Source organism: Danio rerio, chromosome 17 (genome assembly GCF_052040795.2).
Source record: "Danio rerio strain M-AB ecotype USA chromosome 17, GRCz13ab, whole genome shotgun sequence".
Taxonomy (NCBI): Eukaryota; Metazoa; Chordata; class Actinopteri; order Cypriniformes; family Danionidae; genus Danio; species Danio rerio.
Genome location: NC_141037.1, coordinates 24,467,501 through 24,484,234, shown reverse-complemented (window position 1 = coordinate 24,484,234; position 16,734 = coordinate 24,467,501). Strand labels below are relative to the sequence as shown.

General features: G+C 36.5%; 2 protein-coding genes across 12 annotated transcripts in view; one reads left to right on the top strand and one right to left on the bottom strand.

The window, feature by feature from the left end:
* Window positions 1–169: 169 nt before the first annotated feature.
* On the top strand, window positions 170–9,578 carry tslig3a (tRNA splicing ligase complex subunit 3A). The gene is made up of 8 exons (XM_087290444.1): window positions 170–273; window positions 1,006–1,154; window positions 1,277–1,411; window positions 5,079–5,263; window positions 5,712–5,792; window positions 5,902–6,018; window positions 6,142–6,309; window positions 8,169–9,578. Exons 1-8 carry the CDS (start codon window positions 233–235, stop codon window positions 8,874–8,876), a joined length of 1,584 nt encoding a protein of 527 aa, XP_087146570.1. The 5' UTR covers window positions 170–232; the 3' UTR covers window positions 8,877–9,578.
* Window positions 9,579–11,086: 1,508 nt separating this feature from the next.
* The window catches only part of rasgrp3 (RAS guanyl releasing protein 3 (calcium and DAG-regulated)), an 83,450-nt gene continuing 77,802 nt past the window's right edge, over window positions 11,087–16,734 (bottom strand). For 6 of the 11 annotated variants that reach the window (XR_015512689.1, XR_015512688.1, XM_087289254.1 and 3 more), the window contains one exon: window positions 11,087–16,139. Coding sequence is in view for 5 of the 11 variants with exons in the window: in XM_087289254.1 (XP_087145380.1) it covers window positions 16,131–16,139 (9 nt within the window). In the remaining 6 variants the exon portion in view is untranslated. 11 annotated transcript variants of the gene reach the window in all.

The window sequence follows — 16,734 nt, the reverse complement described above, 5'->3', positions numbered from 1 at the left end:
ACAGCTTTATTTCATGATTTAATAAATAGTTATTTGTGTTTATTTGTCTTTTTATATCTTTAGAATATCGCGTGAAACATAAACATGGATTTAGTTGTTTAGACAGAGATGGTTTAGAGTTTTAGAAATATATTCCGGCATATATTTGGTCAGCTTAAAGTGCTGAGACGAGGGCCCCATTATGCCAACCTAGCATTGCAGTCGTTACGGCTGCTAGAGGGAGTGATTCACAATGGAAGTTACTGATATTCTTGACTCTTTGGAGGACCTGGGGTATGTGAATGAAGTCCCCATTTATAATATGTGTTTCTGTTGTCTTATTAGAGGTTTATATTTTGGTTTACGGCACAAATGTGATCATTAGCACGCGTGCTCTGGTTCGCCGGGTGTTCTGCATGGTCTGACACCCAGATCCGCTTCTCTTATTCTCAACGTCTGTAGTTTACATCTGCTTTAAGCTGTTATTTTCAAACGTTTTGTAACCCTCAGTAGTCGAGATCTGTTGTATGTCAGGTCATTTCAGAGCCTGGGCTACTGGCACATGTATTTGACAGCGTGATTTCTGTGATCAATGTTCTGATTTGGGCCGTGCAGCCCTGCCCAGCAGTGCTTAAATATCTCAAATATCGCCAGCGCCAGAAATAGCCTGAATCATCATAGCCTAAACGAACACACCTCTGTCACCACTGCTGTGTCAGACGAGTTTACAAGATTATCAAGTCCATAGACTGTTCTAGAATCAGTGCAGAACTGACAAACATGGGTGGGTTTTGGATGTTTTATGTAATGTATTTTTAATGCTATTTGATGACTGTACCTAATTGCTGTATAATGTCTATTATTGACTTAACACATTCAGCTTTAGAAATCTATATCAGAGATAAGCAGTTACGTTTTGCAGTGTCACAACACTGGTCAGTTCACATTCTCCCAAATAGAAGTGCAGCATGATCCAGGAAACCCTCTCAAAATGCAAATATAGTCAAACTGAATGTGTGTTTGCAGATACCAGGGTCCACTTCTAGAGGATGGAACTCTTGAGACAGCTGTGACTGGTGGTGCTGAATCTCCAGAGTTCACCAAACTGTGTGCGTGGCTTGTGTCTGAGCTGAAACTCTACTGCAAACTAGAGGAGAATGTGCAGGCGACCAACTGTGAGTTTGATACTGCGCACATCATATACTCAATCAGACCAAAGAAGAGTCATTTAGGTTGTGTTTCTGCAGAATTAAAATATGTAGGATTTGCCTGATGGATTTGGGTGTGGTGTTTGCAGGTCCAAGCGAGGCGGAGGGGTTTCAGCTGGAGATGAGTGGTCTTTTAGCTGAGCTGTGCTGTCCGTATCCTGCTCTGACCACGGGAGAGGTCACCAAACGTCTGCTGAATGCTAACAACTGCGTCTTACTGTTAAGTATGTAAACAGCAAAAAGGTTCTGATCATTTATGTGGTTGTTTAGAACGTGGGATACATTATTTTGTGAAATGTGGTATGTTTAACTAGGGCTGCACAATTCTGGCTAAAATCAGAATCACTTTTTTTTTTTGCTTAAAATCAAGATCACAATTTTCTCAGGATTCTGTAGATGTAAAATTAAGGTTATTATGAGTAGGCTATTATGATTGTTATTTCTCAAACATGGTAAAACAACAACAATAATTTTAAGTCTTATGTGTAGGTCTACTGTTGGTTAAAATGCTACATTTTGTATAGACTTGGAATGCTGGACTTGACTAGAGTTTAAAGGGTCACGAAACACCAAAACACATTTTTTGAGCTGTTGACAGTTGTATATGTGTCCCACACTGCTAAAAACACTATAAGGACACCTATATTTCACTAAAAAGTGTAAATTGGTTGTTTTTGCATTATTTCAAGCAAATTCGTACTTCCGGTTTGAAACAAATTTTTTAAGCTGCGTCACGGTCATGACATAATAGCGTTGTATTCCAGCGTGCAGACTGGGCGTCTGTGCCAGAGTGTGTCTTATCACGTCTTCTGCACGTCTAGTTTGCTGCAGTTAAGTTTCGTTTTCAATTTCTCTCTGTGAGAGCTCAGAGTCACGTGTGGATTAACAGTGTACGTGACGCTCGACAACAATAACTTACGTGTCTAAGGAGGATTATTGTTTACCTGAGAGCTGTTCTCATCTGCAAACGCTGAGATCCGGATTCGCTTGTAGTATTCTCTTCATAAAGACGCGGCTCTAGTAGTTGCTGGTGATTGTCCTGTCTCTACAGATTTGGTAAGTGAGCGACCAGTGCTCTTTGTTTATTCAGTTTGTTCGTATCTAACAAACTATTGCACCGAGTGTAAACACGTTAGCACCACAACCAAACTTTAACCTCGTGTAGGGTTTTTACCGCATTTAGTGACCGGAATAACACACGCGGCTTTCTGACGCTACCTGCCGTGTGCATCTAAGTTTCCGGGAAATGCAGAGGGTTTTTATTCTCTCACTCGCCGTGCGGTATCAAACATTGCATGAAAAATACACGCTTAGAGCAGTTCCTCGAATCAAATATCTCATTTGTCGTGAGGGGCATGAATGAATTCCCTTAATGAAAGAGCCAAACTGCAGTTAAAGTCCACCATTTAATAATTTGGCAAATAATTCGACTACAGATGTCCATGTAGGTTAAACACCATCACTTTCTACTGTGTGTGTGAATTTTGACTCTGAAACTCGCGCGCGCCCAAATAGACACTCCCACACCCTCCCACTTTAGTTCCTCCGACACTCCCCCCTAAACAGAGCTGGACACGCCCACTTTTCTGACTTTTTCCAAAGTAGAGGTGTGAAAACACCCTGCTGAAACGAGGGGGTTTCATGGCCCTTTAAAGAGCCCTTATTATGGGTTTTTGAAAACGACTTTCCATGTAGTCTGTAACAGTGAAGTGAACAGTGAAGTCAATTGTCCAGCAGAGGCTTAAATCTGAAAGTGGACAGTGTTTAAAACTATTGATTCGGTTATAAAAGAGTCAACTCATTGTGGTTCATAACCTAAGCCCCGCCCAATTGTTGCTTGCGCAAACCCGGGAAAATTTAAACCTGAGGTCCCGCCCATTAATACAGTAGCAAAGAAAAGGAAGACAAACAGATCCCAGTTGGATCAAGTCATGAAGACGCTGTGCTTTGCTGGATATTATTGGAAGTATGTGGGAAAGTTAGTGTTATTTTCTCTACTTTCTGGGAACAAATGAAACGCTGAATGAATCATATCATATCGCTGGGATAATTTGCTAAAAATAAATGCATATTATAAGACCATGAAAGTGTGTATTGACCTTGCATTCATATCAGCATGTTGTTTGAGACACATAAAACCAAAATATGACCCTTTTTAATGTATAATAGGGGCTCTTTAAATTTATCCTGGATGCTAATTCACAACTATAAATAGTTCTAATGTTGAATTATTATGTTTAAGACACATGCTTGTCATTTGTCATAGACAAGATTATTAGACCATTTTTTTTTCACTGATAAAATGAGACATTTGTCATTATCAGATTTCCTCCTGCATTATATTCAACATTATATAGGATAGAGTAGTTATACTGACAGTTACAAGTCAAATACTTGTCGTAATCATAACTCTAAAATGCGATATGATTATTTATATAATGTTTAGCTTTCAGTTTCACTTTTACTGCTGAGTGCGATTCATGCCATGACTGCTGTGCCTTTGAGGGGGAAAAAATCACACATACAAATCATACTATCTGTGTAGCTCTGTGCAACAAACTGAATGTTATTTTAGAACTTTACTGTCTGTTATTTACAGCCTATGTAGGTTCTGTTCACTAAAGTAGACATGGGCATGTGTCAGCTCCCGTGTGATTTTTGCAGTCGCGAAAACATCATTACATGAAGACAGAAATTACATTTTAGGTGAATTATACCTTAGAAATACAGTATGTGACTCTTTCAACACCATTTCGAGGTACCTTATTTGCTTAGCAACATATGTAAAACAATGTGAAGGCTTGTGCGACTACGTTTTCGCTTCTCTCATGAACTTGAAAATGTAATTGGCTGAATTGTTGAAATGCTGGATTAAGATTTTGTAAGAGGTCGAATTGAGATTGTGACCTTTTTTCGATTAATCATGCTATGTTTAACTGAAAGTAATATTAAATAATACTACTTTGATAAATGTCAGCTATTTGTCAAGGCTGTGTTACTCATATGTAATTATTAATTATTTTTAGTTTATATTCAAAAATGACTAAAACACAAAGCAAATTAATAAAAACTTTATCAGAACAGTGTACATGAATTACTGCATGCATACAGGTCAAAGCCGACACAATAATCATAAAAACAAGTGACATCAGACATGTGGCTAGAAACACTTTTATAATTGACTATCATGTATTTTCTACACATTTTACAGAAAACACCTGCCAAAATGTCATTCAATAAAACCTTTGATTAAATCTTCGTAGACATATTTAGAACAATAATTATTTGATGACATTAAAAGGATTACAGTGCAGGCCATTATTTTGTCATTTTATTTTTTTAGATTTTAATTTTTTTAATTAGGAACTTTGCTTCTAATTACATATTAGAAAATGTTAATCCCATTTCATTATAAAAACAAATCACTTACAAAAGATTGTAGATTCAAAATAAATGGTTAATACACCCAGGGTCATACATTTTAATGAACAGAAAATATATTTAATATAAACTGAATTTTAATAAATCTTAAATTATATTTAGATACGACTGAATTTAATTTTAAGAACTCCCAGTCTAATAATTCACATTGGGTGTTGAGTGTTCATAAACTGCTTGACTGTCTTGCGTTGTTTTTGCTAAGAAAAATACTAGGCTCTAAATGGCATTTATAATTAAAACATTTCCTCTTGTTGAGAAAAAAGCTTCCTGTACATTTAAAATATATATTTTTTGCAAATGTAGTTTTTTCTGTCTGTCTGTCTGTCTGTCTTTCTATCCACAACTATTTTAGCTAAAATTAAAATGCGAAGTGATTAATTAAAAATAATACAAAATAAAATTAGCTCAAGATCTCCATAAATCTGATTGATATATATACCATCCTTCCAGGCTTCTTGATTTCTGAGCTGGAGTCATCCAGGATGATCGTGGTGAATCAGCCTCAGAAGAAGGTGCAGGAGACGGGAGGCAGTAAAGTGTTCATGGAGCTGAAGGGCATCTGTATGGCTCTGGGCATGTCCAAACCTCCATCCAACATCACCATGTTCCAGTTCTTCAGTGGTATTGAGAAAAAGGTGAGATTTATTCTCAGCTGATTTATATTACTATGCATGTCATGAGTCCGCACACGTAATTGTAAGAGTAAAGTACAATAATACAGTAAAACCTCTGAACTTGGGAGTTATTCTCATCAGAATGCTTTTTTTGGTGTATGGTAGTATTTATTAAGATTTAATAATGCCTTTTTGTTTTCCTTTTTCAGTTTCTGATTTAATTTTAGTATGTTCATGTTGGTAAATTCTGTTTTAGCTTTAGTAAATTAGTTCATATTTCCATTTCAGTTGTTAGTGACTTTCTTTATATCAATTTTTTTAAACTATTATTTTTAATACTTACGATGCTATTCAGGGCACATGCTTGTAACTGTGACAGAAAATTCTTATAAATAAACACTACAATGCACCAATCCAAGATAGCATAACAGTCTATTAATAATATATTACTGTATGTTTTCTCCAACAGCTGAAGGAAGCATTGGCCAAGGTCCCTCCATCTCATATAGGAGAACCTCTTATGAAGAAACCACTGGGCCCTGTACACTGGGTAAGCTGGGATTTAAATGTTATCTTATATAATCTCTAGAAAATGTTTGATTTCAATATTATTTTGACTATAGCATTACATACATTGATGGGACTTTTTGTATCTACAGGAGAAAATTGAAGCAATTAACCAAGCACTTGAGAATGAGTATGAAGTCAGAAGGAAAATGTTGTTGAAACGACTGGATGTGACTGTTCAGTCTTTTGGCTGGTCAGAAAGAGCCAAGGTATCAGGATCTCTCTTTTATAATATAAAACAAAGTGTCACATTTATATCAATTAAGCTAAAAGACCAAGTAAAAAATGTGCCTTAAATGAAAGGGACGAAGTTTTATTGTAATTATTTTCAGACGCATGCTGATAAACTTTCGAAAGTATACCAGCCTCTTCGTGTGGCACTGGCCACAAAAACCAGAGTGTCTGTGGCTCACCTGTTTGCTGCTAGAGAAGATTTATCAAAGATCCTGAGAACCAGCAGTGGCCACACCAGGGAGAAAACAGCCTGTGCCATCAACAAGGTGGGCTAGTTTAGAATGACCTTTGTTGTTTTATTTTCCGTCTGTCTGTCCGTCCGTTCATCTGTCTGGCTGTCTATCAAATAATGGTGTAATGGATCACAAATCTCAATGTTTGAATCACACTGTGGTTTTTGAGTCATGGATTTGGCAATTTTTCAGACAAATGTAATTTCTTTCTATTTATATAAAAATGTCACTGCAAAACAATTGGTTTAACAAACAGAACTTATAAGCTGTAATTTTAATAAAAATAAAAATCAAGAAATAACCAGCTGAAAAAAGGAAAAATATTCAATACGAAAAATGATCTTTGCTACTGTTGCTGATAATGCAAAATATAGAAATCTAACATCTTGTACAACAAATTATATTTATGTTAAATTAGTGATTTACCAATTCACACATAACTCTTCATGTTTCATTATAGGTGGATCTTTTTTGAAAACCTATTCATTGACTTAATTTTGATGGTTGTAAACATCAAACATCAAATTGCTTCAACATTCACCTGCGTCAAGTTCCATTATATGGTGACTTTAATCTTTACCAGAAACATCAGTGTTTATATCTGAACTATAAACTGTTCTCCCAGTACTTCTGTCTTATTTAATTGTTTGTAACAAACTAAAAAGTGTAAAAACTGAATCTCCCTTGATCAAATGAATATTTGAATGCAGTAATTCGAAGGATTATTTAACATACTGTATGCAAATCATTATCATTTATCCATATGTTGCGTGGGTTTGAATTGAGATCACACTCTTAATGTTTAATTGTGCAGCTTAACATACAGTGACAGAAAACACCTTTATTAATAACCTAAGAAAGCATTAAGGTCCCACAGAAACTTTCCATCATCATTATATTTGACAGAAAAGCCTAAATGCTTTCATTTAGCCTATCTAATAATAATATTATTATTATATTATTTAATTTTTTTTTAACGAAACCTCACCAAGATTGCATATTGTATGTTAAGAATAATAATATTATGAAATGTTGTTTAAAATAAATGTTTTTATTTTGATATATTAATTTTAACTATTCTTGTGGGAAAGCAGAATTTTTAGCATCCATTACTCTAGTCTTCAGTCACATAATTATTCAAATATTCTGATTTGCTGCATTATTATTTCTGTATTAGAAATTGTTATTGATGCTATTATTATTGATTTACTGTTAAATATTTTGGTTGGAACCATGCTTTTATTAAGGATTCTGTAAAGAACAGAAAGTTAAAAATAACAGCCCCTATTTAATGTAAACACATCCATAATATTACAAAACAATTTGTCACTTTGGATCAATTTAATGAATTATTGCTGAATAAAAAAAAAAACAAATATTATTTCTTAAGCTTAATTTTACCTCAAAATTTGGATCAAAGTGCATCACTTTTTTCCACAAAAATAAGTAGTTCACACAAAGAATAAGTAGTGCATAAGATTTAATATTATTATTATTATTATTATTATTAATGTTGATCATTGCTGAATCAAAGCATTAATTTTAATTGACCTCTTCTTCTTTTTTTTCTTCTTTTTTTTACACCAAACTACTAAATGATTGCACATCATATCTTGGTTTTCACAAAATTTGTTGATGAATAAGAATCTCCAAAAGAAATGTTCATTATTATTGTTAATGTTGCAAGCAGTTGTGCCATTTAATGTTTTTGTATAACTTTTTCCCCCCTAGATTCTTTGATGAGCATGGTTTATAATACATGTATATTTTTTAATACAGGAGGTCAAACTAATTTGAATAATGTCATAAATCTTATTTATACATATGTTAGTTTATTTATTTATTTTGAATTACCAAACTTTAAATACCACTATTATTCTTACATTTACCAGGTTCTGATGGGTCGTGTTCCTGATCGAGGAGGGAGACCCAATGAAATCGAACCCCCACCTCCAGAGATGCCCACATGGCAGAAACGCCAAGACGGTCCACAAGGTGGCGGTGGAGGAGGCCAGTATTACTCTGGAGGAGGAAGAGGTGGAGGACGAGGGGGTTACGATCAGCAGCAGGGAGGCCGAGGAGGTCACGACAGGGGAGGTGGTGGAGGCGGCAGAGGTGGGAGAGGAGACCACCGGGGAGGCAAAGCCCAGGGCAACTGGCAGGACGGATACCAAGGTCATTACCAGGACGGAGGATATCGAGGGGGTTACGGAGGAGGAGGTGGCAGTGGCGGAGGTGGCTACCATGGAGCCCAACAAGGGTCAGGATACCAAGGAGGAGGCTACCAAGGAGTCCAACAAGGACCTGGCTACCAAGGTGGAGGAGGAGGAGGCGGCTACCAGGGCGGTGGTGGCGGTTACCAGCACGAGGGCTACTATCAGGACGGAGGACGACACCAGGAGAGAGGTGGAAGAGGAGGTCGTGGAGGAAGAGGACGGGGAGGAGGAGGTGGAGGAAGAGGCACTGGGCAGGGAGGAGGCTGGGGTGGAAGAGGAGGGCAGAATTTTAACCAGGGCGGGCAGTTTGAGCAGTTCTTCCAGCAAGGTGGGCACCAGTACAGCCAGGCAGGGTTTGGCCAGGGGAGACAGTTTACTAGCTGAAAACAGACTGTTTCTGCAATCCATGGCTTCAAAGAGGACCCAGAATTCTCTGAGGGCGGGAAACCAAGAGAGAAGTACACAGGCCTCTGAGCGAGCAGGTAGAGATTACATTTCATCATTCCCATGGTGCCTCTGGAGTCTGCTTTACCGAGATCTCCTGTGAATGAACAGTGGGCTTCTGCATGTGTACTGTTGGTCAAAACGGTTCTGCTTCCACCAGAGCAAGTGTCCAAAAAACTCCCAGGATGAACTTTGCGTTGCTGGGCTTCTTTTCTTTCTCTTTTTTTATTTTCTTCTCCTCGTTGATGATCGACATCGGTCCAGTCTACTGCCTGATCTACGCTGCCCCGACTCTGAATCTGATGAAGCCTTATACTAGACAATTTATGAAGAACATTTGTTTTTCTAGTTTTATTTATGGAAATATTACTTTGACAACATTAGTTCTCAAGGTCCATACTGTTATTTTAGGAATCAGCACTTAATGGAATTTTTTTTGTCTCTGTTTAACATGCGAGACAGTCTGCCAACGGTTATGTGTGAATGTTTATTTGCTGACTGACTGTGTGGAAACCCTAAGATTGATTGATTGACTGACTGAGTTGATTTGAGATTTCTGGTGTTTTGGGAAACAGTGTTAAAGATCACCTTTACAATGTTAAAAGGTTTTTGAATGAATTAATAAACCAAGACAAGAGCTGAGCTTTTTGTTTTTACTTTTTGAATTGTACTGTAGTTGTATCTTTACCATTGTATTAGAAGAGCGATGATTAGCAATGAATGTAAAATGTCTGGTAAAAGTTTTCAGCAGACAAAATATAAAGTAGGAAGTGTTCAGGCCCTTGCACAGCAACTAACACAGCATCTGACAATTGCATTTCCCCCTATTATATTACATAGAAAAACAAGCAAGTACTACAGGGATGCACAATATTAGAAAATTATGCAATAAGGTGAAGTATAGTGATAATGATTCACCAACCTACTATAACATTTCCCTATAAAAATTCTATTTTTATATTTATTTAAATATATTTATTGATATTGAAATAAACAGGTATAGTTTTCATATCTAATTTAGACCAAAAAAAATAAGGTGCAAATGGTTTCCTTAAATCACTTTGAATGAGTGAAAACCTCAGCATTTATTTTCAGCATTATTATAATGATCATTTTGTGCAGCCCTACAGAGCAGTCTTAATTAGTATGGGCTGGATTTTGATTACCTGGATTTCCTCCTATGTAAACTGCAATTTTTGAAACAACTATGATGGACACTACGATCCCGTAAACATTTGCTTCCCTCTGCTATGAAGCTTTATAAGAGGCCACACTCCTGCTTCAGAAAACACCACCAAACCTTAACACTTAAAGGGCTAGTTCACCAAAAAATGAAAATGAGTTCCTTACGTTAAACAATATCTTGAAGAAAGCTGGAAAAATTGTCTTCCATAGTATTTGATTTTCCTTCTATTTAGAAGTCAGTGGTCAAGTTTTCGGCTTTCTTCAAAATAGCTTCTGCTATGTTCAAAAGAATAAAGAAACTAAATGTTTGAAAGTAAATTTTCATTTTAAGGTGAACTATCCCTTTAACCTCCCCCTTTCACTTTTTTTTTTTTTTTTACTTTCTCTGGAAACTTGTTTTCATCACTAAATTGAAGTTTGGACAAGTTCTCTGTTCACACAAAATGCTCTTTAGCAGAGGTTAGTCTAGTCTTCTGCTTCATTCCACTGATGATGGTTTGGTCACAGAAGAGTGGACTTCTCTTGCTGTGAAAGGGTGTCTTCATCTGGACAGCCTGAGAGTTTCAGTCACTTTAAAACATTTTACAATCTTGTGGTCAGTGAACACTTAAATTAAGCTGCCTGAAATTGGTTTTGTCAGAAAATTAGGAAATTAGCACAAAGTGCCTGATTAACATTGATAAATGAGAAAAATGTGTATTTTCTCCACTTCACAGCACAAAATGAGATATTCTGAGAAAAGCAGCCATTGACATCCATAGTAGAGAGACAAAAAATTACTATGAAATCTTTCCAGCATTTTTCAGTATGCCTTCTTCAATATTCAGCAGAATAATGAAAGTCAAACAGTTTCATTTTGGGGTGAACTAACCTCAAAATTAAGGGAAATTGTAGCTTCTCTAAATTTGATATACACATTAATAACAGAAAATACCCGTTTCAGCTCAAATGAAGAGGACAGCTCATTAATTTTCTTGCATCATTTAAATATCGTTTACTTTGTAAGGTAAAATATCAGCAGTTACAAAGACAAAAACAACTTTTCTAAATTAAATATTCCACAGACATTATGCAGATTCCCATGAAACATTACGGATGTGACGTGCTTATAGAAATACAGTGGCCACATGGGGGCGATAGAGATCAACAGATTTCAGTTTAATACCTTCAAAATGGGGGCGAATCCTAAACATTTCAAAATGACACAATCACAGTTTAATACTAGTAATCAGGAAATATCGAACACACAGTGTACATCTTTCTGAAAAGTCCATAAGTTCATGCTAGCTAGGTAGTGCGTTTGTTGAGGTTTTTCAATGCACAGCAAGTGAAAGAGTGTGATGAAGGAATCATGGGATATTTCTAGATGTCACATTCTTCAAAAAAACCTCGCTCAAATTCAAGCAAGTTCACATCTACATCCAGTTGTTTAAAAATACACTATGAATACTTTTAATGTAATACTTTATTTCTATCAGAAATATGCTTTTCAGCTAACAAATGTTCTCCAGATATTCCAGTCAGGATCCCTTGGTGTTTAATATTCAGTTTTATGGGTCAAGCTTATTTTTACTGGCAACCCTGAGACACTGAGATGATCTGCTCACTGCACACAACCTAATTTCAACATATTTAAAAACCTCACATTGCGTATTCATACATTTCCGAGGGGGAAAAACATTGAAACATTTGTGTTAGGAATAAACATTTGTCTGTGTGTTTAAATTCACAACATAGTTGACATGAATTCTGTAGCTAAATCAGCAAACAGTATAAATGTACACCTCTTCCTCAAGTAGACCTGGCATCAGCCAAAAACATTCATATGGCTACAGTCAATACAGCAATGACAAGGTTACAGCAGTAAATACTGGCAATATCTTCTGAAGGCCCAGTCATCAGTTTTTTCAATACACCTCTTGTGATTTCGCAAAGCTTATGTTACGTAAAGATGTTTGCACAAGAAATTGTGTTGATACGGCTGCTGCTGCTCGCAAGTCAAATAATGTGTGCTCAATGATTTTGCCAAATGATATTACAAACACTTTAGTAATAATACCACCAATCAATAAAACTACAGATATCATAAATATCTCAAGTGAGGCTCTGGTGAAGTGAAATTCTGCTTAGAATTAAAGGTAAAAATTAATAATAAAAAAGGGCATCCTTCAGGGTGTTAGCAATCAGACATTTTTGTCACTCAATGGAAAAAAAACCTTCTGAAAATACAAAAGTTGATGTGCCAAAGAAGAAATAAATAAATAAAGGTTTGTAACAATATGCGAGTTAGTAAACTATGAAAAAGTTTTCATTTTTGGGTCAACTGTCATGGCCCAATTCACCCACTGACCAGCACTAAATGTGCATCATATCATCAAACAGATGAGAGCAGAATTATTGGCACTGGATTAGAATAATGACGATGACAACCGGCAAATGTTTGCAAAGCTACAGGCTTCAGATGACAGACATGCTTCAGTATATTAGCATCATTAGCTGATTTCATCTATACATTCACTTATTCCTTGTTTGACTTTTTGTGTATGATGATGTTTGTATGCTCTCCATGTAATGGAAGTAAATGGGAACAAAGTGTAATAGCTCAGCAACAACAACAAAAGTAGTACTTAAAAGTGCAGCAGGTGATTGTCTTCAGAAACATTTTTAGTTGTGCAGGTTAAAAGTCTCTTCACATTCCAATACTAATGATTAATGAAATGATCTAAATATATTTATATGTATTTTTATAAGTTTGGAAAAGCATAAGACTAAAAAAAATGTTCATCCAATTAAATATTTCCAGGCCGATAATTTGGATAAGTAGCCCAAACTGTCTGTCAACAAATGTAGATTTGTACATCTGCGCACCTCTGCTCATGCAGACAAATCTGCCATTTGCTGCTGCACAAGAGTTACAGCGGTAACAACAAATGTTGAATCAAAACTTTAAAGTCCTGATTCAATATTGGAGTTGGAGGCTGAAGTATTGCTACAGGTAATGTTGATTTTAAATTGTTTTAGTCACACAAATCTGATGTTGTGTTCTTAGGAATGGGTTATATGCTATGCACAGAAGTGTTGTTCAGCCACTGAAATCTTCCAGCGAAAGATTAATGTGACTATTTTCAATTTCATAAGGCCTTTTACAGCATCGATAATGTCGATGTAAAAAAATTATTTTTATTTAGTTTAACAACAAAACATAAGTAAATAGCTCTAATCTGACTAGCCTGCAGCAGGGAGGTGAAGTTTTATATTCACATTGGTTCATTTTTGAACAATGATAAACTGTGACACACTTCCTATATTGTTAACCGCGCTACTCTGAATATTCTGTCTGAAATAGCTTGTAAGAATGACAGCATGTGGCTTGCATATGGCTTGCTTGGCATAGTCGCTTTAGGACAAAGCACGTGAGAGAGTGAGATCAGTGGTCCTTGCATGCATGAAATATTGTACATTATGACAAGTTTTGCTTGCTATACAACTGAAAATGTGCTAGATATAATACAGTTTTTCATTCAGAATTGTAGTCGGCTGTTATAAAGTACTATAAAGTTTTCTAGACTTAATCTAGTGGGTTGTCTACCATCATCTTAACCCAAGCGGTGCTCACTGCAGAGCCACATGGAGAGAGCTGAGCTGTGCTTCTTCTACAAGTGATGTCACTAGGGTGCACGTTCAAGATTTCAGAAGGCGTAGCTGTGGAAGGCAGGGGAGGGATTGTGTTTTTAAAGATATTATGCTAACGGATAAGATTTTGGCAAATCACGTACTGCACCTGTAAATTTAAATTGAAACTGGGAAAATTTGACCTGATAGATGCTTGTTTCCACCACAGAATTATATCATGTCTGAGATGTTAAAATTTTAAGACATACAGTTAAAACAAGAATTATGTCCCCTTGGATGTTTTTTTCTCTTTTTTAAATATTTACCAAATGATGACTTACAGAGCAAGGAAATTTTCACAGTATGTCTGATAATATTTTTTCTTTTGGAGAAAGTTACTTGTTTTATTTTGGTTAGAATAAGAGCAGTTCTTAATTTTTTAAAAACAATTTGAAGGACAAAATTATTAGCTGCTTTAAGCTGTTTTTTTCCCCGATAATCTACAGAACAAACCATCGTTATACAATAACTTGCCTAATTACCCTAACCGGCCTAGTTACCCTAATTAAGCCTTTAAATGCCACTTTAAGCTATTTAGAAGTGTCTTGAAAAAATATCTGATCAAATATTATTTACTGTCATCATGGCAAAGATAAAATAAACCAGTTATTAAAGACGAGTTATTAAAACTATTATGATTAGAAATGTGTTGAAATAAATCTGCGCTCCGGTAAACAGAAATTGCAGGAAAAATAAACAGGGGGGCTAATAAATCTGACTTCAACTGTAAACTTTTGTTGAGTGATATACACCCATTTTTTGAGTTTGTATCATAATTCTGAGTTTATACACAAAAAAGAGATGTAAACTTGTCAGAGTGCCTTTGATTTACTTTTTTTTAATTTCATGGTGGAAATAGTCTTTTATACTGTGAAGGCTGTAAATCAACAGCAGCTTGAGGCTAAATGACCTAACAATTCATGAAAAGGGGCAGAAATACAGGTGGAAGTACTTCTGTGTACTTCTCGTCTACTGCTATTCTAAACCTGTGAAATATGTACTGTGTAATGAGTGTACTTCCAGTTTTCACATACTGTAAAGGGAAGTATGCTATAACATAATGAGCTGATATGCTTTGTCAGCGGAACTACAACATCAATGCCAAATTAACAGCAACACAAAATACCCTCTGGAAATCAATTTCGGCAAATCTGCCACTTACTGTAAAAGTTAGGTTCACCATTCACTTCTATTGTATGGAAAAAGAGCAAAGATTTAGCTAAAATTGCTTTTGTTTCCAACAGAGCCAATCGTTTGAGTTTGGAAAGCCACGAAGTAAATAATGACAGAATGTTCTATTTTTTTTTTTTTTTTTGATTCCAGAAGCACATCTAATCCTATCGGCTCAAAGACTCACTATAATCACTGTTTGTCTTATTTGATCTGTTGATCCACCTGTGTCATCTCTCTCTTTCTCTCTCCTCTCTCTCTCTCTCTCTCTCATGCAAAAACACACACGTAGTCAAGTCAGCAAAAATAACGACATAAAGCTTGTCCCATCAAAACCTTTCGAGCTCAAACTGAGCCTGTCTCTGTGTCAAACATACTTCATATGGCACTGAAGGACACTGTGTTACCGATGAACTCATCTGGAGCTTAGCAACAGAGGCCATACAAACACCTGGCCGACGGCACACCTGTGTCTGCTGAATCCAAGTGTCTGAATTTATGTAGATCACTTCACCCTTATATAGATATCAATGCTACTAGGCAACACTGATGTAGTGGTGCAGATGGTCAGAGGTCACCTCATGGTCTCGCCATATGTGAAACAATCCTTGAAAACAGTGTAATATTATATTTGGGGTCTTGAAACTAGACGTACCTTCAATATGAGCTCATAATGTGTCGCTGAGTAATAGTTAGTGTTTTAATATTCTATCATACATACCTTCAACTTCAGTTTATAACAACTTAAACATAACCTTCACATCCATTGCGTCCCATTTCGCATAGTGTTTTTTGAGAACGAAAACCAGAGCGTGTCGAAAGCACGTCAGCGGCATACCTTAAATACTCTTCCTCACGCGTCTGTTATTCGGCTGATGCATCCTTCACATCAGCGTCCAGTGATTCTCAGTTCGCTTTTCAACGCATCTGTTTGGATACACAGGACAGCACAGTGCAGTCACTCCTTGTTTAGTCCGAGACCTTTCCTTTGAGTCAGCGGGTCGAGCCTGCTGTTTCTCAGTTGCCGAGGCTGTGGAAAGAGTGGCTCTATTCCTGATCCACTGGAGGCATCAGGCACCCCAGCATGCCCACCAGTGAGGATAGGCCTCTGGGCCGGGGTCCGGACAGGCTCCAGGGTGTCCTGCATGGGCCTACTGAGCGGTCAAGTCAGCTGATCTGAAAGAGATAAAAAAAATAGAAGATCTGACTTGTTTTGTTTAAAGTACAAATGAAATCAAAACTAGCCTTATGATTTTGTTACCAGTTTTGTGGTGAACAGTTCATCTGTGCATGTCAAAGGAAAAAAAAATTGTTCGCTCTTGTAATGTAAAATTAAAATCTGAAAATGCACTTCCTGTTTGCTAAATTCTCAATGATGTGATTTTGAAGTATTAGGCATGGCTAACATAACTACGCCCCTCCACCTGTCAGTTTGGACAACAAGCAGAAATGGCGAACAGGAGGTGTCTGTTAGCTTGTAATAGCTCTTATAAAACCCTTTTCCAGATCTTTCTGAATTAAATGTCTACATTACTACATTCGATTAGCTCGCTGGAAGTGGCCAATTAGATGTGTTCTAGGCAAAGCAGAAAAACAGATGAGAAGAGACAACCATAGGGTTGAAACAAAGCCAAGAACCTTATTGTCTATGGAGGATGAGGGAGCTCTCAAATTTATTTTAAAATAATCTTAATTTGTGCTCCAAGGAAAAAAAAGGTCTCAGGGGTTTGGAATGACATGAGGGTGAGTGATTAATACTACTTTCATGAGT

What these genes read in the sequence shown, in the direction of transcription:
- tslig3a (XM_087290444.1), top strand. Translation starts at nt 233, where the DNA reads ATGGAAGTTACTGATATTCTTGACTCTTTGGAGGACCTGGG. An exon ending in TCAGTGGTATTGAGAAAAAG is followed by an intron (nt 5,264 to 5,711) that starts GTGAGATTTATT and finishes TTTCTCCAACAG; the next exon opens with CTGAAGGAAGCATTGGCCAA. An exon ending in GCTGGTCAGAAAGAGCCAAG is followed by an intron (nt 6,019 to 6,141) that starts GTATCAGGATCT and finishes AATTATTTTCAG; the next exon opens with ACGCATGCTGATAAACTTTC.